The sequence below is a fragment of the Ovis aries genome, chromosome 1 (genome assembly GCF_016772045.2).
Source record: "Ovis aries strain OAR_USU_Benz2616 breed Rambouillet chromosome 1, ARS-UI_Ramb_v3.0, whole genome shotgun sequence".
In the NCBI taxonomy this organism is placed as follows: Eukaryota; Metazoa; Chordata; class Mammalia; order Artiodactyla; family Bovidae; genus Ovis; species Ovis aries.
In genome coordinates, this window is record NC_056054.1 from 275,372,417 (window position 1) to 275,397,141 (window position 24,725).

General features: G+C 43.8%; 1 protein-coding gene across 28 annotated transcripts in view; it reads right to left on the reverse strand.

The window, feature by feature from the left end:
• TBC1D5 (TBC1 domain family member 5) overlaps positions 1–24,725 on the reverse strand; it is a 593,124-nt gene that overhangs the window by 247,874 nt on the left and 320,525 nt on the right. For all 28 annotated transcript variants that reach the window (XR_009595889.1, XM_060396753.1, XM_060396793.1 and 25 more), the window contains 4 exons: positions 21,780–21,888; positions 20,239–20,328; positions 20,069–20,143; positions 18,956–19,023 (listed from right to left, as the gene is read on the reverse strand). Coding sequence is in view for 27 of the 28 variants with exons in the window: in XM_060396753.1 (XP_060252736.1) it covers positions 18,956–19,023; positions 20,069–20,143; positions 20,239–20,328; positions 21,780–21,888 (342 nt within the window). In the remaining variant the exon portion in view is untranslated. The remainder of the gene's footprint in view (positions 1–18,955; positions 19,024–20,068; positions 20,144–20,238; positions 20,329–21,779; positions 21,889–24,725) is intronic.

Genomic DNA, 24,725 nt, shown 5'->3' on the forward strand with positions numbered 1-24,725 from the left:
GGAATAAACAGTCCATGGGGCATCTCATATCCATGCATAAATCTCAATGTGCTGGCCCTCTAGACAGCCCAGACTCAGGCTGGAGTTCCTAAAGAGGAGAAATTAGCTGAGAGTAGAGGCAGAGCAAGAATGATATGTCTTAGAAGACAAAGAAGTTCCAGAAAGTGTCAAATGAGCTGAAGTAGGAGATACATACCAAAGCGTGTTAAATGACTTATTTAGGACAAAAGAAAGCTGCTAAACTCTTTAGAAAGTCAAATACCCCAAATTAGAGTAATCAGGATGAAAGACAGGTGACTAGTTAATAAAATGCTGAGAAGAAATTTCCTGGAAAAACTTACATCACTAAAGTAAAAATAGAGTAATCCTTCTGAGGTGAAATGGTTTCCTCTCCTTGCTCATCGGATGACTTAACTCTAACCCTGCCTTGAAGCAGGCTTCCTATCTCAGGACTGGGCAGGTCACATGGCCGAGTGAGTCTATATGTCTGCTTCTTTAACACCACTTTGGAAATTGTCTATGCACACTGGACCACCAAATTCCCAATGGCTGCTGCAATCTGAATGGATTATGGGAGAAAGTGCTAAAAACTACAATATTCACTTTGTAACAAATATCCATGAACTATGAGAGTTTAATACCTAACTACTAAAAATATAAATTACATTACATGTCAACTTACAGTTTCATTTAAATGCACACTAAACACTCAGGAGATTAAAAACTAGACATCTCTAAGAATCAAACTGCAGGTAGATAATTTAAACTACCCACCTTTAGCTTCAACAATATGTGAACCATGAACTCCCTGATGTTGAAGCTGGTTTTAGAAAAGGCAGAGGAACCAGAGATCAAATTGCCAACATCCGCTGGATCATGGAAAAAGTAAGAGAGTTCCAGAAAAACATCTATTTCTGCTTGATTGACTATGCCAAAGCCTTTGACTGTGTGGATCACAATAAACTGTGGAAAATTCTTCAAGAGATGGGAATACCAGACTACCTGAACTGCCTCTTGAGAAATCTGTATGCAGGTCAGGAAGCACCCGTTAGAACTGGACATGGAACAACAGACTGGTTCCAAATAGGAAAACGAGTGTGTCAAGGCTGTATATTGTCACCCTGCTTATTTAACTTCTATGTAGAGTACATCATGAGAAACGCTGGGCTGGAAGAAGCACAAGCTGGAATCAAGATTGCTGGGAGAAATATCAATCACCTCAGATATGCAGATGACACCACCCTTATGGCAGAAGGTGAAGAAGAACTAAAAAGCCTCTTGAAGAAAGTGAAAGAGGAGAGTGGAAAAGTTGGCTTAAAGCTCAACATTCAGAAAACGAAGATCATGGCATCTGGTCCCATCACTTCATGGGAAATAGATGGGGAAAGAGTGGGAACAGTGTCAGACTTTATTTTGGGGGGCTCCAAAATCACTGCAGATGGTGATTGCAGCCATGAAATTAAAAGACGCTTACTTCTTGGAAGAAAAGTTATGACCAACCTAGAAAGCATATTCAAAAGCAGAGACATTACTTTGTCAACTAAGGTCCGTCTAGTCAAGGCTATGGTTTTCCAGTGGTCATGTACGGATGTGAGAGTTGGACTGTGAAGAAGGCTGAGCACTGAAGAATTGATGCTTGTGAACTGTGGTGTTGGAGAAGACTCTTGAGAGTCCCTTGGACTAAAAGGAGATCCAACCAGTCCATTCTGAAGGAGATCAGCCCTGGGATTTCTTTGGAAGGAATGATGCTGAAGCTGAAACTCCAGTACTTTGGCCACCTCATGCGAAGAGTTGACTCACTGGAAAAGACTCTGATGCTGGGAGGGATTGGGGGCAGGAGAAGGGGACGACCGAGGATGAGATGGCTGGATGGTATCACTGACTCGATGGACACGAGTCTGAGTGAACTCTAGGAGTTGGTAATGGACAGGGAGGCCTGCCGCACTGCAATTCACGGGGTTGCAAAGAGTCAGACATGACTGACCGACTGAACTGAACTGAACCTTTAGCAAATACCCAATCAACTGAAAATGTGCATTAGGCAGACAGGGCATAGCTGTGTGACTGCACACTGTCCACGAGTCTAGTCTACAAAGCTGAAATGCATTTATGAAGTCTCAGGACACCCTCTTTTTCAGAAAAGTACGAGGTCCTCTAAATTGTGATGAAGAATCCATAGCGTGAAACAAGTAAGGTGTGAAAGATTTCAGAAGCGTTCTGAAACAGAGACAAAAGTTTATGTATTTTCAGAATCTGGAAGAACTGACATTCACAGAAGTTACCAGCTGAAAGAATCTGGCTCAGAAGGTAATAGGTAAGAACGGAACTAGAGAGGTTAACACCTGCTCCAGTGTACCTGGGTAGTGAGCAGGGTAGCAGTACTTCCCAACTGTCTTGCTAATCAATGAGTCAGAGATAGGCAGTGGAATAAAATTCCATGAGTTTAGAGTTACAAAGAAGAACCTACGAGTCATAAGGTTGATGAATACACCTGAATAATAACATATTTCCTACAAAAAATACTTGATTCTTGTATTATCAGGCTTCAAGTGAGAAGGCATTCTATCTACAGGAATCAGAAATAAAAGGGAGAAAAGCAGTGAGCAGCTTTTCTAGGAATAGTGATAGACACCTTTGATGATAGGTTTTAAGCTTCAAAATAGCTTCCCTGACATCTGGTGTTGATTCAGGGCAGGTAATCTGAACAGCAGTCTAACCCAAATTATCATTGGGAAAGAAAAATCTGCTGTTGAAACAATAGCAAAAATCACAGAATACAGACCGAGGCTGGGATCAAAGTTATTAAGATTTTGAAAAATCAAGAGTGACTTTGCAGTTTCATGCAAAAAGAGAAATGGTGGTAAATTCATTAAAGATGGGATAGAGAAAAAAATTTATGACTGAACTAGAGAAGTTTATGATTCACTCAAGCCAAACCATCAGAAAGAAGAGAAAAAGGAGAAAAGAATCACAACAAACGGGAACTGAAGATGAATTCTGTTATTATTAGAAAATGAGAAAGAAGAAATTTCTGAATTTGGCCAAAAAAGAAAGTAGAGATGGTAAATAGGTGAGGATGAACTCTGATAAGCAAAGAGAAAGGAATATCAATGTATTCCATGATGGGATTGAGACTAATACCATCTAACATTTTTACTTGACAGAAACAAAGGTAATAATTCCGATTCAACTTAATTGATCAACATTTAAAGTACAGGAGTTTCTCTCTCAAGATTTGAGTAGGTATTAAATAGACAAAATTTATATACTGTAAATTAACATCCAGAGGTATAAGCATCTGGTGTATGCATTTTGTTTTGTAACTTGAAATAACTCCAAATTCATAGGCAATACAGATTTCATTTTAAGTTTAAAAAATATTTCATTATAGAGAATTCCAACATTTATAGAGAGACAATAACGGACTGAACCCCAGCACAGTCGCCCAGCTCCATGAGCAATAATTCCCTTTTATGGGTCCTCTTCTCTCAGGGCTGCACTTCAGAGCAACCCTGAGATGTCACTAATATTGCAGGACACATTTATTTCTAAAATATAAAGACTCCAAAAACACAACCATAGTACTACTTTAACACTGTACTAATAAAAATAATCGATTAAACCAAATATGCAGTCAAATGTTCAAATTTCCCTAAAAGTTTTTCAGTTTGTTTCAATCAAGTTCCAAGAAGCATCTGTACATGGAAATTTGTTGCTATATCTCTGAAGACATATTCCACAGACTTGTCCGTTCTTTCCTTCCTTGCCTTCTCTTCCCTTCCTCTCTCCTTCTCCCTCTCTCTTTTATAATGCATTTGTTAGAAAAATCAAACCCTTTACCCTGTAGAAACTTCCCACATTCTTAATTTTACTTCCTGTTCTTCCATTTTATGGAACACATTCCTCATCTCCCTGTATTCCCACAAACTAGTAAGGAGGTCTAGAGACTTCCAACAGGTTCAAATTCAGCTTTCGACACGGTCCTTCATGGAAGATGTGGTTGCTTCAAGCGCACATTCCGGAATTCTTCGGCGCTCCTCCCACACGGCGGTGGGGCAGCCTAACACCACCCCTCTGCACAGGCATGGTCCTCAGTGACAAGCTTCTCACGAAGAGATGGCAATGCGAACAATGCTGCAACACAGCTTCTGTCCACCTCCCTGTCTGCAAACAGCCATGGAACCCAGACACCACGCTGCTAGGCAGTCAAGCAGCCACGAGAGGCCCTGGGGAGGTGTTCCAGCTCCAGCTCCAGAGAACGTCTCTGCCGAGTTCCAGCCTTGAGAGCCAGACAGATGGACAGGCCTTCTGATTTTTAAACTTCGAGCTGGTCTGGCTACCACCACACGGAACAGAGAAAAACAGCTTGCTCAGCCCTCCTCAAGTCGGAGATTTATCAACAAAATTAATTGTGCTGTTCTCTTAAGCTTTGGGGGTGGTTTATAACACAGAAGTGGACAACGGGTACAGATGGTGCCGGGTGCCTGCATCAGGAGGCAGAGATTTTTAGCTTTTCTCTCTTTATGTGACGACCAATGATCACTGTCTAGACTGACTCATCAGAGGCTGTAAAAAGGTAAAACTGTAATTCTATCACGTTTTCTTTCACTGTTATCTAAAATACACATATGAAAAAAAAAAAACTGACCCTTGTCAATTTTTCAGTTATCCTGAAGCACAGATCACTATAATTTTGAAACAATGCTGTTGATTTCCATTACACTTACTCATGGATGCCTGTGGACACCTAAGATCTATGAATGATAAATGGCACTAATTCTGTCACAAAAGCAGTTTATGACAACTATTCTACTTGCTTTCTGGAAATCTTCCCATGTGACTGCAGGGTATGGGGGTGAATCAAGAAGTGAGAGAGGCAGGACAACGAAACCCCAACTTCAGACCAAGAACCAGGAGCCCAGGTACATGACGTGAGTCAACCGGGAAGACCTGATTTCAACAGGGCTTGGCTGGTCGCGACCCAGACACAAAGGGAGCCAGGCAAATATCCAAGGTGTATCCATGATGGAGAGTTCCTCAGACAACAAAGAGACACAAGGAGTGTTTCCTAAGCAAGAAAAGGGTTAAGACAAGAGTGAAATGACAAAGGGCTTTGTCACTGCGTTATGGCACCTAATTAGGTAATTAGAAGTATTAAAACAGACAAAGCACTGGGCCCAGATGAATTACTGAAGATGCAAGTATTCAATAAGATGCCCCGAGGGAAAAAACAAAGCCCTCGTTGAAGGTTCATCGCCAAGCAGGAGGATGGAGCCGCACCGAGGGCTTGCAGGGGCAGTAACTGGTGCTGGGTCCACACTTCACACCCAGAACCTCCACCACCAGCACCGTCTAACATTTAAGATGAGCTGATGAAAACGCCCTAGAATACGACTAGACACCCAAATAACTATGTCGTCTTACTCTAGTTTGCTGTTTGATTAAAGGAAAACTGAAATAAAAATCAAGCAAACCCAGGGAGCCGGGATGAAAGGAGGACAGATGCTTTCAATTCCTGTCCTCCCTGCTTGGGATGACGGCTTCACCACCCGCATTCAACCACATCTGCCCTCTCCTCTTGCCAGGCAGGAAGCTGGACTCACCGTCCCAGCATCCTCTCCAGGGAGCCCTGGCCGCTGAGACGTGCGCGGCCATGACAGGCCAAGACAGCGCGCGGCTCCTGAGCACATCCCACCTCAGGCGCCGCCCACACTTCCGCTTCCGGCCAGACAGAGCGCAAAAGGGCATCTGGGAAACCTGGGAGGCTGCATGCAGACTGTGCCGGTTTAAAAATACACCTGCCAATTCTTTAGCACACTGCCTTTCCTTCTTGGGTTGTTTGCTTTAGGGGAAGACTCCTCCAGAGAAACGACACTTAAGCAGCACAAAGGAGAGACCCACATGGGTCCTCTAGCCCTCAGCAGCCTCCCCACCAGCCCAGCTCCAGCCGACACCTGACTGCACGCTCAGAGGTCCCAGGGCTTCGGCTGCTCCCAAATGTCCAACAACTATGAAATATGTAGCAAGAGATAATGAACACAGCTTTTAATATGAAACTGGGCTGTTTCCTTTGTTTTGTTTTGTTTTTTAAATATGCAGTAGAGGTAGCTTTGGGACGGGACAGGAGCTGGAACATCGCACGGAGCCACAGTGAAAAGACTAAAGGATCTGAAAGAGATGGTTAGGCAGCCAGACAGCCCATGAGGCTGCCAGCGAGGGCGAAAGTCACAGTGAGGAAAACATCATAAGGAAAGTGGAGACAAAGATTCCTTACTGGGTACTAGCAACACAGCAGCCTATCTGGAATATTGCAAATGTACCCAATACACAGGTGATGGGGCCCAAGAGGCTGTCTAGGCAGTGCGGAGCTGCCGCCTGGGATGCGCGGCCCTTACAACACAGGAAAGAGGGAAGCGGAGGGGAGGGCTGCTCAATAGCCGGCATTTCAAGCCCAGCCTTGTCTCCTCCTCATCCTCTCGGGCCACACACGAAGCAGTAAGACTCTATCTCTGGGCCAAGATCAAACGTAAGACAGAAAAATAAGGTCAAAAGATGTAACCAAGGGTGTGAATGCAAAATCCTTTGTTAAGCTCTCAGAAAACTCTAAAGTTGTGCCTCAGAGAACCCTCCTGTCAGACAAGACACCCCGACACCCGGGAAAGACCTAAAACGTAGGCCTGACAGAGGCTGCAGCAGTCAGGGGTCAGGAACGCTGCTAGGCACTCCACAGCGCACAGCACAGCCTCTCACAGCAGAGTTAACTGGTCCAAAACATCAGTACTCCCAAGGTTGAGCAACTCTATATTAGAACAGGTGATCCCAGAGGGCAGAAACCATAGGGGCGTATTTAATCTCCACAGCTTTCTGGCTAAGACTTGAAGTAGCCCATTCATGCTTCCATCTCCTGTTTGCTCACAAAGTGTTATGCATACAGAAGGTGTTCAATAAAAACTTCTTGAATTAAAAAAAAAGTGGTAAATTCAGGCAAATAAGACTAACATAAAATATTATAGACTAGCAGAAAGACCTGGAGTCCCAGGTAGTATTTCCACTGCAGCCATTAACAAGTTATATTAAGTCATTCTTTCTGAGCTTCAACTTTATGCACTTGCAAAATAAAAGGATTTAAGATGATTACCAATGACACAATGCTTATTATGGATGCCAGGTCCTGGGGAATAGCAAAAATATAAAAACATAAAACTAAATACTTAAAATCTAGACAAGAAAATAGATATTACACAGATATTTTTAAAAGGAAGATAATTACAATAAAATATGCAGGGTTCTATAAAAGAATGGAAGAGGCACTATTTTCTTTATCAGGATCCTCAACTTCTAGAATAGTAGCTGCTACCTAGTAATTTCTCAAGTAGTATTTGCTGAACGAATAAATAAGTGCAGAAACCTACAAACCAACCAACCAATGAAAAATGAAAGTTAAGTCATGAACTTGGACTGGAGGTGAGAAGGCAAAGCTTACTAAAGGCTAGACCACAGTTCTGCTGCCTTTGTTTTTTGTAACAAATGACGATAAGAGCATTATGTAATTTTCACAGGCCATAAACTAGAGGTGAACACTGATTTTTAAAAGGCATAGAAAAGAAAGTACAAGTCTGTTGTGATGACAAGGGTGTGATCCAGCCCAAGAGGATAGCAGAACAATCTCCCAGAGCCTAACAGGGACAGTGGGAGTTTGGAATCACCATCCAGGTGAGAAGACTTAGGATGACTGGAAATGTCCAAGAATGACAGTGGGGACAGAGGCAGTGGGGCTGGAGTGTCGGGGGAGGGGGGGCACGTCTGTCACCGTCTGAATGGAGGCTGTCAGCAAAGGTTCTTCCTAGTTCTCCAATGCCCCGAGTTACACAGCTAGCAACCCCACTGCCTCACTGCCTCAAATAAAAGAAAAAACAAAAAACTTTCTACTGGTACCGTAATTGAGAGAAAAAAAATATAAGCAGACAGAAATACGCACTTTAAGTGCAAGGCTCTGTCACACGGAAAGACTTCATTTTGCAGTATTTCAACAATTAAGAAAAAATTGAAAGCAATTTAAAGCATTTATCCTTGAAGGAGTAAAGTAGTGTCAATTCCAAATCTGCATGAAAGTTCCTAAAATACTGTGACTCTACTGAACGGGCTGGGCCGCGGAGGAATGTTTCAGCATAAGGAGTACTCCACCACCCAGCGGACTTCACCTTTTCACCTCTTCATGGTCAGTATGTGAACCTGCAGTTTAGAAATATACACAGTGCTAAAAGACGCTGGCTTCATTTACACAGCAGATCTCCCAGGGAGAACCCTTCTGGCCCGCAGCTCGGGGCAGACTCTGCGGCTGCTGGGGGTCGCGGCCCCCAGGCTCCAGGGGCCAGGGGCGCGGGTGCAGTCAGCACCAAGACCGCCACAGACACACCTCCATTTTCACGCAAATGCTAGAAAAAAATTTAAGCTTAAAAACATCCCATAAATTGGAACAAATATGTAGTAAGAATCTGCATGCTTACATGTAGCAGAAATGAGAAAAATACGTGTCAAAAACATGAGCAGTACAGGATATACATCCTCCTAAATACACGGCGGGAACCGCGAGGACCCAATATTTTGCTTTACCTTAAGAGCTGTGAAATACGGAAGGACTACAGGCCACTTGACGGAAGAATTGTTTCTTGTGTTCCTGAAAATCTGCTTCTCCCCCTCTGTAATATTTAAGAAACACACACACAGGTTGCCGACAACCCGCAGAGAGCGGCTTGTGTTGTCGTTTTCACCTCCGCGGCTGAGAACAAGTGCATATGTGAGGGCTGGTCGTGCATGCACAAGCGCGTACGGCGCCGGCATCAGACAGAAGCGCAACACGCAGCGAGCGCAGCCGCGCGGCGCGGGGCGCCTGCAGTCCACCTCGAGGAGACTGAAGTATAAACACAAGCTGCTATTTTGGTGTGATCACACGAACATGGCAGCTTGTGCGGTTTTTTTTCTCTTTAACATTTTAACACTGGGCAGATTGTCTGCATTAACACACACCAAAATCAATTCTGCTCTGAAATTGCTTGTAAAATTCTCTTTCCCTGAGGAATTTGGTTTTTATTTAACTAAAAAAAAAGGGGGGGGGGCTTGGAGGAAATGGAATAAAACACACCAACATTTAGGATATCTTAACTTTGCACTAGTGTGATAATCACTGTTGGATTAGAGAACCAGCATCATTTCTCTGAAAAATGGGAAATGTGTAGAGATGGACTTTAAATAAGGAGGGGAAAAAAAAAAACCTTTGTAAAATCACTTTTGTATATTATTAATACAGAAAACATTCTCAAAGTAGTCTAATGTTACACTATCCACTACATAATAGCTAAATTTGATGAAAAACTCATGTAAGACTTATATACTATAAAAGTTCAAGGATGTTTCTTAAGGGCAGAGACAGGAAACAAAAGTAAATATTAAGCACAGGCCGTCTCTAAAAGTTCACTGTGAATAAAAAATAAAATGCATATGTTCCTATCATATACAGTACAAAAATAGAACAATAATCAATTTACTTTCACAGTACTGTCCAGCAGAACTTTCTATAATGATAGAAATGTCCTGTATCTGTGCTGGCTTATACAGTAGCCATCAGCACTTGAGAGCGGCTGAAGACTTATTTTATTCAATCTAAATTAATTTAAATCTCCACATGTGCCTGGGGGCTACCAAACTGGACAGTACACATCTATGGTTTTAAAGAGAAAGTTTTAGCAATTATTAGTGAATCCACAAAATATCAAATGACAATATAAAAAAAAATGGAGGAAACAAAGCTTGCTGAAATAAAGAGTCTAAGGTTCGGACCATATGGGGGAGACAAACAGAGGGGTCATCGAACGAGAAGGCTGGTAAAGGTCTGACTGTGCCTTGGAGAACCAAGCGGGACAGAGCGGAATGAGCTCAAGAGTGAGCTGCCTGAGGCGCAGATGGCAAGGGCCCTACACAGAACCATGCAAGACCAGAGGCTGGGGCTGCGGGTCCGAGAGGCGACCGGACCGACCTGTAAATATCGCCACAGTCACAGTGACAAAAGGAAGCTACACTTTAATCATGTACTTCAAGAGAGGCATCTGAGACATCTGAAGAAAAGACGACACTATTCGGCAATAGCCTATAAATATGTTAATTCGCAAATGATAGTATAGACACTGTAAATATACTTTTAAAATAATCCTTGATAGATCAAATAACAGACTTGTTTAGCATATAATATGGAAATGATACTTTATTCTGAACTCAATATTTCCCATCATTTTAAATAATACTGAATTTCATATAACGTTAAGCCTTTGAAGCATGGCAAAACTGGTTCAGAATGGATGGCTCAAGTTCTGAAGTAGAAATGCTATAAATTGGAAGCTACTTGATTTTCCTTTTGATTATCAGTTTTTTCCCTATTCAGTAATAAAAATGAGAACAGTAACAACCTCATTAGGCTGAAATAAGGAACAATTAATTGAAATGAATACAAAACCCTTTGAGGCAAAAAAGGTTAGTAGAATAAAACAATATTAAAATTAGTTGAAAGAGAAGATAATATTTAATTCAGTGACATATTCAGATCAAATAAATTCTATAATGAGAAAACAACACAGCTTACGAGATGAAATTATCTTGTTTAAACTCAGACTAGAAGGTGGATAATAGTATTTTTTAAGTGTGTTTATGTTTCTGAAGATTGAAAATGTTAGAGATGTTATTACTACAATTGAAAAACATTGATCATAAGTGATAGGTTTCACAATCAATGAGCATTATTTAGGCACCACCCTGACTCTGCAGTAAGACAGAAACGCCCTCCAGGGGTTACCAGAGGTCTGAAAGATGAGGCCTGGGCTAACAACCAGGGAGGTACTTGTTTGCCCTGGTATTTTCCACCCTTTTTTCTGTTTCTCTCAGGGTCTTGCAAGTTACAGCAATCCAAGTACTTGACACTGATAATAACATAATGAAAGTGAAAGAAATGAGGAAACTGTTCACACTATTTTATGCCCATGTTTCCCCTGGGAGAGTACCTGGCTTGTTTCCCAAGCTCCACTGAGCAGGGGCCGAGATCCCCTGTGCACCGCACTCGGTGCTGAGCCCACGTGCTCAGGCACTCACAGAGGAGCAGTGTGGAGTGGGCAGGGGCTGCCCTCGTAGCTCAACTGGCCAAGAGTCCACCCGCAAGGCAGGAGACCTCAGTCCAATTCCTGGGTCAGGAAGTTTCTCTGGAGAAGGGATAGGCTACCCACTCCAGTATTCTTGGGCTTCCTTGGCAGCTCAGACAGTAAAGAATCCGCCTGCAAGGCAGGAGACCTGGGTTGGATCCCTTGGTTGGGAAGATGCCCTGGAGAAGGGAAGCTTCAGTATTCTTGCCTGGAGAGTCCCTCTGGACAGAGGAGCCTGGCAGGGTATAGTCCATGGGGTCTCAAAGAGTCGGCTCAACTGAGCACAGCACAGTCCACCTCAGGTAGGCATGGGGTCATGGGTCGGGAACATTTAGACAGGCCTCCCGGATTGGAACATGAAGCTGGGGGCGCTTCCTGGCGCTCTTGTGTGCCCTCTCCCCAGTGCAGTGCTGCTCTCCTGCTCTGGAAGTTTCTTTAGGTCTGCTTTCTCTACTAGACTGTGAGCTTCCTAAGGGCCCACGCCATATTCATGTTGGCACATGCAATGCCAAGGAGATTAATACAAATGTACTGACTACACTGGCGAGTCTAAATAAACTTAAGCAATATCAAAGAAACGTTAAGTAATATCATTACAAAGTTATTAAGAAAATGCCACTGGAACACAGAACAAGCACAAATTATTTCCAGTTGTAAAGACTGGAACATGCTTCAAGAACAGGGTGGTGATGAACTCAGGCTTGAAGGATGAGCTGTCGGACTCAGTACCGCAGGGGGCGTGGCACTGAAGCAGAGGTGCCAGGAGCCAGCGTGAGGAATCCCTCCATGACAAGGTCATGAGGAAGGAAGCCTGACAAAACGCAAGGACGTGATTAGGCTTCAGGGGTTCCCCCTGGAATTTCCTGAGCATGTACCCCCAAAAAACAAAAATCTGCCAGCTTTTGTACTTTGCTCTCCTGATATTCTCTGGAAAAAGTCAAATCAGGGCTTTAGTCTTCTGCATTTGAAAGGGATGTTTCAGTTAAACCCCCTCTGATAACTGTCTAGCTTGCCTAACAGGTTCCCCTGGACCTCTTACAGCTTGTGAATTGCTTACAGCCCCCCAACTGCAAGAGGCACAAAGCTTAAAGCATCTTAAAGATACAGAGCCTTTTCTAAAAATCATATTGGTAGAGGGTTTTCACTGTTGACTCAATGACTGCTGCCAGGCCTCCATATTCTTTATCTTTTAGGCACCTGGGAGGATGTTAATCCATGTAAACGGGATATGGAAAAAGATATATAGTAGTTTTGATGTTAACAACACTAGACTTTTGAGTTAATTACTTTTCTTTTGTTATAAATCACTGTACTCCTTTCACTTGTTATAAGTTGCTGTATCTTTGCTATGTAAGAATGTAACTTTATTTAGTGCTTTCTGAGAGTGGCACCAGACTTGGGGAAGATCAACACAAATAAGTCTTGTAGTTAACAAACCCTTATCAGAAAAAAGGCTGTAAAATGTTAATTGGTCCTTTTTGCCCAAATGATGTAAATCACCTAAGACTTATGTACACAATTAGGTATGCAGAGAGAAAAGCCTGGTTTCAATAAGAGTCTGGACTGCTAACGCTGCATAATTTTGTATTACCCATTGATCTCCATGTACAATCAAAAAAGTATAAAAGGCCTTCTGAACAACAGAGGACGGGCCAGTGGCTGGACTGGTTTCCCCCGTGTCTCCTCTCTAATTTCTGGCTGAATTCCCATCTGGGGCGTGGAGGCTCACCATATCTACTGACTTGTCCCGGCTTTTAAAATCCACGCGAGGGGGAGCCCAAGGCGGGGCACCCCCTGATATTCAAGAGGACGCAGTGGCCTAATGTAGATGGTGCAAGCTCCTTGTCTGGAACTTTACTGGCTTCCCATATAAACCAAGTTATTCAGCCCTCTTTTCTCCACTTAATTTTCCTACTATACTATTTCTTCCTAATCTAATCTTATATTTCTATATTAATAAACAAATAAGTTCTCCTCACCAATGCCATCCCCGCTTCGAATTCCCTGGATCCACCGGGGCTGGACCCTGGCACAGAGGAGCTGCATGGAACGCAAAACCCGCACAGAAACAGCACCTCTTTGCAGCCCCATGGACTGCGGTCCACCAGGCTCCTGTGTCCATGGGCTTTACCTCTGAGGGTTAAAAACTCCAGGAAAACTCCATCATAGGGAGGCCCACACAAAACTGGGAGATTCACCTCTAGAAGCTCGGCCAGGTTCCCACAGTGAATACCAGAGAAAAACCCCCTCAGCTATGGCAGGGGGAGGGGAAAGGGGCCAGCCTGGACAGAGGGGGACTCTGCTCTTCTGAACGAGGCCTGCCTGCAGGGAGAACGAGTTACCCAGAGCCCAACCTGCTGAGACTCCATCAGCCCCTAACTGACCTGGGGAGAGGGAAATGCCCAGCCCAACCCCCCCCACAGCTATCCTGTCCATCTAAGGGGAAGGGTGATCCGAGAAACACTGTGAAGAGCACAGTCCAGAGGCACTGAAAGATTGACCGTATATCTAAAGGGTACGTCCCCCTCCCCTCAGCTCATCATACTGCCAACGACCTATGACAGCAGCTCCTTTAACCAGGGAGTTACATCGAGCTGTCATAAAAACCAAGCTGAACACAAAATTACAAGGCCTGGAGGTAGGAAAACAATTGGAAGACACAGAGCAAGCATCAGAACCAGAGAAATTGCAATTATGAAGCCAGGGGTTTAAAACAAGTATGATTAATACACTCAGGGCTCTAATGGATAAAGCAGACAGCATGCAAGAACAGACAGGCAATGTAAGCAAGAAACAGAAATCCTAAGAAAGAACCAAAAGTAAATTTAGAGGTATAAAACAGGGTAACAGGGAAGAGTGCCTTGATGGGCTGAGTCCTCGAGTAGACTGGAAGCAGCTGAGGAGAGAATCTGAGCCTGAGGATGTCTCAGCAAAATCCTCAACAACTGAGAAGCAAGAGAAAAAGACTGAAAAAAACAGAGCAGAGCATTCAAGGGCTCTCACGGGGAGAGAAGGAGAAGAGAGAAAAGTGCAGGAGAAACGTCTGGAGAGACAGTCACCGAGAACACTGCCGACACCACAGGGCCAGGAAGCTCAGAAGCCACCGTGCAGGACCAATGCCCAAAGAACGACACCTCAGCACATCATTTTCAAACTGCAGAAAATCAAAGTCAGAGTTCTTAAAGGTGGGGGCGGGTGGGGAATGGTGGGATTTCATCTTACCTATACAGGAATCAAAAATTACATTCAACTTCTCTTCAGAAGCCATGCAGGACAGAAGGTGGACTGAAAAATTCCAAGTGTTTGAGAAGGAGAAACCTGCCAAACTAGAATTCTGCGTGCTATAAAACTACCCTTAAAAAGTGAGGGAGAAATCAAACTTTCTCAGACAAGCAAAAATTGAGAGAATTTGTCAGTAGACTTGGCTTACATGGAATCATGCTAAAATCCGACATCATGCTGCCTATGGAAGCACTTTAAATAAAGACACACATAGATTAAAAGGAAATAGCTGGAGAACAATATCCAGTGCTAACACTAGCTAAGAGATAAAAAAAGGGCACTGAATAATGATAAAGGGGTCAATTCTACAAGAAGACACACGGGCCATAACAAGAGCCACCTGGCAACAGAGCATCCCACTGTGCAAGGCGAAGCCCGGCACAGCTGTGAAGAGGGGTTAGAGTGAGAGGGACGCCGCTCAGTCCTGTCTGCCTCCTTGTGACCCCATGGACTGTAGCCTACCAGGATCCTCCGTCCATGGGATTATCCAGGCAAGAGTACTGGAGTGGGTTGCCATTTCCTTCTCCAAGGGATATTCCCGACCCAGGGATTGAACCCAGGTCCCCCCACATTGCAGGCGGACGCTTTACCCTCTGAGCCACCTGGGAAGCCCAGGAGAAAGGAAAGAATCCACTGTTACAGCTGGAAACTCTAACGCCCTTTGATCAGACATGGACAGAACTGGCAGGCAGAAACCAGTAAGGACAAAGCTGAACTAAGCAACATCATCAACCAACTGGACCTAACTGACATCTACAGGTCATTTTTATCCAACAAAGCACGATACGCATTCTCCTCCAGCTCACATAGAATATTCTCAGAGGCAGATTCCATTCTGGACTACAGAACACATGTTAACAAATTTCACAGAAGAGGAATCATACAATGCCTGCCCCTAGACCACAGTGGAATTAAACTAGAAGTCAGTAACACAAAGGTAACTGGACAGTCTGAAAAGGGACAGTGTGTGTGTTAGGGAGTCTGCATAAGCACGTATTCTGCAAAACCAGAGGTCACAGAAGGGCCAGACAGGCAAGTAGGGGCAGGACTAGGAACGTGTTTGAGAGAAACAGGGTTCAACACATGAGGTGGACAGGAAAAGCAAGTTAATGGAGTCAAGGCAAAGCGTTAGACAAGAGACTCCCAGGTGAGAGGTGAAAAGGCCCCCAAACAATGGGAACAATGGAACCGAACTGAGGAGTGGGAGAAAGCCACAATAATCCAATACCCATCCTCAGCTTGTATCTCCTCCAGACCACCTGGAGTCCACGTTGTAGCTGACACCCACTGCCCTTCCAGGGGATGTGCCCACTTCTACCCCCACCCACAGCTCAGCAGCCACCCTCTCCCAGGTCCCACACTCCCGCTCACACCCTCCAGTCTCCCCAGCCCTCCTCCCGGGTCCCACACTCCCCTCAGCTCCTCCAGGCTTCCCAGCCCTCCTCCCAGGGCCCACACTCCCCTCAGCTCCTCCAGGCTTCCCAGCCCTCCTCCCGGGTCCCACACTCCCCTCAGCTCCTCCAGGCTCCCCAGCCCTCCTCCCGGGTCCCACACTCCCCTCAGCTCCTCCAGGCTCCTCACTGCAGGTGGGGTCAAATCCAAACTCCTAGCTGTGGTCGGTGGAACAGCCCACTAGATGTCCCTACCGCCACCACCACCCTGAGCAGGCCTGATGATCCTCAGCTCGCTCTCACTGAGGACTTGGCATCAGCTGCTCTCTCAGCCTGGAAGGTTCCTCCTCCAGATCACATTGCTGGCTTCGTAACATGTTTCATTCAGCTCAAAGCAGATCTTCTCAGAGATGCCCTTTCTGATGCCTCTCCTAAAGCAGCCACCTGTCTGGCTGTGTATAAGATTATCTGTTTTGATTTCTTCAGAGCAGTCACTGCCTTCTTCCATGACCCTCTGTATCTACATGGGCTTATGTCTCATTCCCCAGCGCCCCACACTAAAATGTACATCCCACGACAACAGGACACTCGTCTGTCTTCCCCACCACTCTGATCTCCCATGCAGTGGACAGGTCTGAAACACAGGAGACAGTCAGTCAAAACCACCCAACTCTCTCGCAGCCGCTGGCAAACAGTCATGGAGCTGCGCTGCTCCCACCCTCCACCCACTGCAGTATGAGCTGCGGTTCAGACTGGGTTGAAAACCATGGATTTGGGATCATGAAGTGTCTTCTAAAGGCATCCCAGGTAGTGCAGCGATCAAGAATCCGCCTGCCCATGCAGAAGACACAAGAGACACACGTTCGATCCCTGGAGTAGGAAACAGCAACCCACTCCAGGATTCTTGCCTGGAAAATTCCATGGGAGAGGAGCCTGGGAGCCACAGTCCACGGGGTCACAAAGAGTCAGACACGACTGAGCACACGCAGTGCCTTCTGCGGAGGGTGTGGGGCCTGAAGGATTAACAGTTAGATTACTCAAGCTATTCAGCTTTTGTGATTAGCAATTTGGTGGCTTTAAAATAAGACAGACAGCCTTACCCTACAAGCTAAGTTACTTGCCACAGAATTTACATAGAGATGGCTAGGAGACTTCCTCAAAATGTGAGGCGAGACATGGGAGAGACTTCTGGGGAAGGAGGTATGAACCTCCCCCTCCCAGAGGCCTTCTCTGCATCTCGGCTTTGTAACCTGAATTAAAATGCACCAGTGGAGACAAGTTATAAGGAAAAAAATTGCCATGTATGTGTGTTATACACACAGACACACACACATTTTTATAAGAAAAACATACAGAATATAGCTTTTGAGAAATAACATTTTCCCACAGAGCAAAGCAGAAATGTCTGATCTAAGGAACCAAAACGCTGAAGGGGCTCACAGTCCCACTTACTGCTTGGTTTTGCTCTCCACCCTTTTCTCCCCCTTTCTCCTTCTGCCTCCGCTGCCTTCGGCAACCTGGCCTGGCTGTCCTGGTGTGGGACCCCGTCCAGTGCCACAGTGCCTCCACTTCCATTTGACAACAGCAGAGACACTTACGCTCTTCTTATTGGCTACTTCAAACGTAAGCTATCAAGTTTTCTAAGATAACTGCCTAGCATTTTAAGGAAGAGATATCGTTACTGCTTGGTAAACGATATACACTGTGCATTTTGTTTTTATGAACCCTGTTTTATCACCACTGACTACCCAGCTAGTTACTAAAGCGATGGGTAAGGAAATTCATCCTTTCGTTTTATCCAACAAATATTTACTGAGGGCCTCCTGTGAACCAAAACAACAGCACTCTGCCTTCTGAAATCACCGACGAGAGACCAGCACCCCGGCCTGACTCAGGAGGCTAACTGCCCCGAAGCTGCTTGTTCTTCGTCCTAACCAGGCTCACCCAAGTGCTGCACACTTCCTGTCTCCAACTCGCCACCACGGCCAGTTATCAGTGGTGCTTCTGTTCTCTGAACCCACGACCCCTCTGAAGTACTTCCATTTTAAAGTAGAAAATCTCATTTGTTAAATCGGTAGTATGACCTTAATGCAAGTCCATGTCATCTGATCATTCTGTCTGGGGCCTGGAGAGAGGGCAGTGTTGGAGCCAGGGGCCTGCCTGTGTGCCTGGTGTAGTGGGACCTGAACCAGAGTGGGGCAGACAGACACAGGTGTGGGGGGCCTGGAAGGCAGCCCTGGAGGTACAGGCTCTCAGACACCAGGCTCATCCCAGACCCCGGTGAGGAAGGGCGCTCGGCGGACATTGACACAGCTTAAAATGTAGACACTGCTAACTTACTACACTAACAACACGCGAACCTGTAACTACGCCGTGAGGTGCTTGGTCTTATCTCTGCTTTGCAGAAATGAACATCTAAGGGGGAAAGACCTTTGTTGAAATTACTTTGTCCAGGATTAGAGTATACCTTGCTAGAACTTACCCCAGGCTCTTCCCACACAAATTCCATGTGCTTCCCCATTACATGGCCCCCAAAAAAGTGAGGTCCAATACAAAAAAGTTACAGAAATTAACTATATGCCGGATAAAGAGCCACTTCATATAGTAAATACTGAGATGATCTGGAGTTGTTTGCAAACTGGAATGGTGTCAAGAGGAACAGAAATAAAGGGGGGTAAAAATATACCTGTCATTTAAACAGTAATTTGATTAGAAAGGGATTCAGAGGTGTAAAGCAAAAGATAATTTTTTTCTAGCAAAACCAGTATTAAGACTACGAAATATAACCTTAATTAGAAGCACATGACTATAAGCAAACGTTGGAAACTGAAAAACTGATTCAAACATTTAAGTATTTATACATTATATTATTACCAATATTATAAACGGTAACTTATTTTGACAAAGGGAACACAAAGGTCTATAATTTTAGAATAGAAAGTAACTATTATCATCAAAATTTGGCCAAAATAACTATTAACACAAGTAGAATACTGCACTCGACTAAGGCTCCTCTACAGGTTGTATGGTTTGCTAAAATTTCAAAGAGGTAACACCAGTCTGAATTACTGAAGGTAACTTGTAAATAGTTCTACATACGTTCTTTTGACATCCTGTTCAATCATTGACCGAAGTTCTTTATCCTGGAAGAATTTGTTCCAAAGACTCTGAAATAAGGAAAGCAATTTATTTAAAACAATACTGCACCTTTGCTTGACTTTTATGATCTCAATCTAATGATTCAAATAATTAAAATTTATCCTTCTCTGAGTTATGATTTCACATTGCAGACAGAAAACCTGGAACTGGAAAATGTTTTATTAAAATCTAGTCTAATCTCAGAGACACATAATCATTCTAACAGTTTTTCCAGTGATATTACCGTGCATATTTAAAATTTTCTACTATCTACTTAAAGTGAATGATACTTTTACTGCTAGACATCTGCTACCCTTACAACAACAAAAAGGTCTACCTGGACTAGAGGAGGACCACAGGCCAGCTGCTCCCACTGGAACCTGACCTGAATTGCCAACACAGAAAGATACCTAATGTTTTCTACAAAGCTTTGGTTTCCTAAGCGCATAGATTTTTATCTATTTCTTAAAATATGAACTTCAAGTTTTAAAAATTGCTTAATAGTCACTGACTATAATAATTACACATATGAGCAAAAAGAAATGTTAATTTTATACAGAAAATGTGAAACAAAACAACCTCCTTCAGCACAGAAACAGGAACTGGAGAAGCGACACAGTGCCTCTGAGCTGTATCACTCCTCGTCCTCACTGGGATCTGAGGGTGAGGGCCTCATCTTTTTCATGATCTTAAAGCCTGTTCACAGAGTCACTACACACAGCTATCTCCTTCCGCGGAGCTGTCCTCCCGGTGCGGCCTCCTCACTTCCGAGAGAAGGGAGGCTCTGTACACGGCAGCCTTTCAGCCCCAGCCGAGCCCTCCTCTCGGTTCTCGTCTCTCTGGCCCTGAGCGCTCACAGCTCTCACAGCTCCATAAGCAGCCCACTGGCTTCCACCGACACTGTCAGCACACAGCAGGCAGTAACGCCCACCCGGCTCTGGGTGGGCTAACACGGGGGTAAAAGAACTGTCCTACTGGCGTAGAGTGACATGGCTTCCATGGTGACGGACAGTGAGACACAAGCATGCTCTGATGGGCAAGGGCGGCTGAGACGTGAATAAACATCAACTTTACCCCTTCGTCCTGGGAAAGGGGGTTATTGATCATCAAGTCTTGCTGGCCAACAGCCTTCCTAGGGTTTGTGATGTGCTGGAAAGAAAGAAAATACACACGCAAAGGTCAGAGGCTGCTGGCCTTCAAAGCCTAATTAAGAAAATAGTTACATTACTTAAAGTACAACTTACTATTTCTTTAACGCTGCTATACCATGCTCTTAGTTCTTTAATTTTACTTATCCACTGACTTTTATCTTGAGGAAGAACACAAAGAAAAAGCTGTCAAAAAAAAAAAAAAAACACAACAGGAAAACTTTTATCAAAGTCCTAAGAAAACGTGAAATTACGCCAAGAAGCATCACTTGAAAACTGAAGAGGATGCACTCGTGGTGCTCCACACTCATCACCATCCCAGCTCGCACCTGTGTGCGGGGTGTCAAGACATATACCAACTTGGACAACTGCAGAAGCGCACAAAGGCCAGGAAGCAAGGTCCTAAAAGACACACCCTAAGATGGCACCATCTGCTCTCCAGAGTTACAGTAGAGGTGGACAAGGAGAACTCATGAGGCTTCAAGTCCGCTCTGTTCTCCTTTCTTGCATTACAGGCGTGATTGATAGAGCGCATTAACAAGCACAAGGTCCACTTTGTAGTGTCAAGGTTTCCAAGATCAGTCTTCAAACAAGCAGGTAATGGACAGAGAGGAACAATTTGAGGACAAGCCTGAGCAGTGAGGTCGTTCCTTTTACAGCAAAAATGCAATTTACAACTAGCAATCAGTTTACAAAATTAACAAGCATTCTCAAAAAGACAAATTTAATTTAGTTTAATAAAACATTAAAATAAACTTGGGTTTGAGTTTATTTTTAGCAAAGGAAGGAGACTCAAAAAGTTAAACAACATGGAGTGGGGGGGTGGGGGCAAAGCCTCCTGTACACACAGCTGAGCAGCATGACCCTGCCTTCACTGAGCAGAAGGAAAACACACTTTAATTATTAAACCTGAATTATTAGATTTCAAACTGTCTAATACATTAAGTGTTCCTTATTGTCTTCACTTGCCAGCTCCGTCTGCTCAATTTATGCAGATGAACCCTAAACAACTTTCAAGAGAAGCCATTTAAAAAGTGAGTCTCAATCTAAACTGATTCATTTTGAAAGAACAAAAAGGGACCGATTTCTAAGCCATGAGAGACACTGCAGATCATCATTACCCAGGGGGTGACCAACGGCCTTCCTTTGAAAGAAACTGACCTAATTTCTCTCCACTGCTGCTTCTCGCTGCCCTTCACTGTGTTCCGGTACAGAAAATATGCAAGTGTCTTTCCTGTCTGCTACTCGGGCAGAAATGAAGGCAGGCGACTGCATGGTAGCACTCGATATAACAGGAGCCTGAGAACAGCCACCCACCACCCCTGCCCAGCGCCAAGGATTTCCGCAAATGCCTCTGGGGACCCAGAAGGCTTTGCCTGAGTTCCGCACCATCAAATGAGATGAAAAGACCAGTATTTCAAATGACTCCTACACCATTGCCAGCTATCCAGGACTAAGGCACTTGCTTCAACCTTATTAGCAAATGTCCTATGAAAGATAAACCTAGATAGCCAAAACCTCAAGAGTGAAGTCTCTTGGAAAATTCAGTGATCCCCCGCATGGGTGATCTTCCAGGGCATCAGGTAATGTGTTGATAGACTGCAACCACAAACTGTAAATAAATATTTTCTTCTTACCTTCCAGCAAATGCTGCGGAACCTGCTGCTTCTCAGCTGCCCATTAATCCCCTTCTGCCTTATTGTTGCCAAGTAATTGTTGTTCACAAATAGTTCTTCCCATTCTTTCCTAGATGCAAGAAACCAAAGCGTGGGGATCCTTTTGTTAAAATCCTTCTGCTTGGAGAGGAGTGCTACAGGAATTTAATTTTAAATAAGCCTCAGAGATGCAACTTTTAAAATATATCTATTTAGTTGTCTGTTTCTGAACGCATGGCTGTCTTTTTGGACAGAATTCTCCTGTAGATGTAATGAATATGTAGATCGCTATAATTATGCCAGCTACTGAAATTCATAATGTCTATGGAGGCTATTCCACTGCCTTTTAAATGTTGGTAGTGCAGTTCAGTGAATCAACAAGAAAAGAAATGAATATTAATACAAATATATGACTGCTTTAGACACTAAGAAAGATATACCTGCTTCAAAAATACACAACCAAAATTTGGGCCATTGATTGATCATACTGGCTTCTCACCTGAAAGATCTCATGAAATCAACTCACTTCTCTTTCACGTAAGGCTGGGCAGTTAAACAGAATAGAAGAATATTTCCTTTAATTTTTAGTACTATTTACTATTGAAATCTTTGCAACTTCTTTCTACACAAACAGTTTTAAAATTTTAACAGGTGCAGGCAAATGTGAAAAAAAAATCAAAAAAATTAAAAAGCCTCACTGTAAAAACTGTGAAAGGCAAGCTTGAGTACCTTGCTGTACCTATGGCTGAGGAGATAAACAACTGAAATATGCCTCCCAGGCACACAGACACCAGGGGCCCAACACCTGTGCCTCATTAATATACAAGTAAATCTGCTCTACTGGGAAACAATTGGAAATTAATTGTCCCAAACCAGTTACTGAGTTTGAATAAAGGAAGCAGACCTATATTCTCTGCATCTTGTACCAAACTAAACATCAAGAATCATTTGTCAACAGTTGAGGTGACTTAGTGCGGCTGTATGCAATTTCCCTGAGATTCCATAGTGCCACAATAAACTGACAATGTGAAATTCATCATCAAAGCTGCAAGCCTGGCACTCTCTTCAGAAAGATGAACTCTAAAGGAAGCCACGAAACCTCTCGATCATCCTCTGTGCCACATGCGGGGCTGTCCCTGGCCAGGCCCCACTCGTGTTCGGAAAGAAAAGCCGTACACGAGGCGGCCGCAGACTGTGCATCCCAACCAGCGGCACGCCCAGTGCTCCGGCCCCTGACTGCGGAGCAAGCTGTGTCTTCCACACCCAGCCTTCCAGAAGAGTGGCCAAGGCAACGGCAGTCCCTCACGCCCTGAGCAGAGAACCTCAGCCCTTCGCCACAGCCCTGCACTGGGAGAAATGAATTCCTACCACCACTCCATGGAAATGTCTTATTTCCATCACCCTAGTCAAAGAAGAAAATAAATTTCATTTAGAGTTTTACTTCCTTCTGTATCATTAGTGAAACAGAAAATTTTTTCATGATTTGGGGCCATTTTATTTATTCTTTTTTAAAATGTCCTTTCTTGCCCTTTGCCCATTTTAAGCAGTATAGGCTACTGGCCAGGAGGACAGGCATCAGAGCCACGCTTCTGCGATACAAAGAAAGTCATCCATGCAGAAACTCCATAATTTACTAGGTGTGCAAGCATGCTGAAGTTCACTTAGCCTGTGTCTCTCTGCTGCCTCCTCTGTAAAATGGAGTAATAATAATAGCAGCTGCCTCCAATAATTACTATGAGAATTAAAATATATGAAAAACCCTTAAAAGGGCACCCAGCATATCATAACATCTAAGAACTTAACATTGTTGTTAATAACAACGCTGCTTTCACTTGGACTTATTGGTCCAAGAGAGCAGTGTTTCATACATCAAAGACACTGCTACCTGCCATGTATGTGTGTTTTAATTATTTTGATTTTCAAACCACTGAAACTTTTCATATATATTTTAAACCTAACATTTATTTCCTCTTGATTCTCTTTACATTGTTTTTATGCTTCAGTTAATTCTTAGCCACTTCAAGTTCAAGGAAATCAATTCTTGGGCTTTTTGAACATTACTTTAGTTCATTTGTATTATCTATGATATTTTAAATATACTATCCATTTCCCATTAGCTTCACATATATCACCTACATCTCACTGTTGAAATTTTGCTTTTAGTTTTAGTCAAAATGAGGAAAAAAAATGAACAAAGAACAATATAGGCGTACATCTCAGAAAACATGCTTCTGTTTAAATAGCTTATAGTCTACAAAGAGAAAACACAGATTTCAAATGGCATAATTTGTCTGAGACCATGCAGCTCCATGACCTGAAAGCAACCGTGCTTTTCAGATCAGAGAGGGAGCGTGTGAGGCAATGGCTCCCCCAGACTCTCCCAAAGCAGCTCCTACACACAGGGCCCAGCGCACCGTGGAGGCAAACGCAGCTGGCTAGATCCACTGCCGTCTCATCAAGTTCCGCAGCCTTTTAAGGCCAAGTCACACAGCACTTACGTAATGAAGGATAACTATCTGTTGGCTCAAATAAGACCCTGTGCCTTGATTACAGTGTTGGTAAAGAAGAAAGGAGACTGAGGCATGGGAAATGGAAACATTCTCTCTGAAATTCACAATTATTTAAATTTATTCAGAGGTACTTATAGTTCTAATTAAAACACAAATCTCAAACTGATGGAGAGCTCTGACAACACAGGCACATAAAGGCCACAAAATAATCTACTAATTGTCTTTCTCTTCTATGGGACGGTGTTTTGCTAATAAACTGTGATGCACAGTAAACATAATAAACATTTACTCAGTGCCTGCTGTGTACTTAGCACTTAGAGGTGTTTTTTAAAAGCATTCAGTTAAGGGAGCAAACGGATGTGTCAACCAATAATCATGGGATTAAGGCAAAGCACTGTGGCAGTTCAGAGGAGGGAGA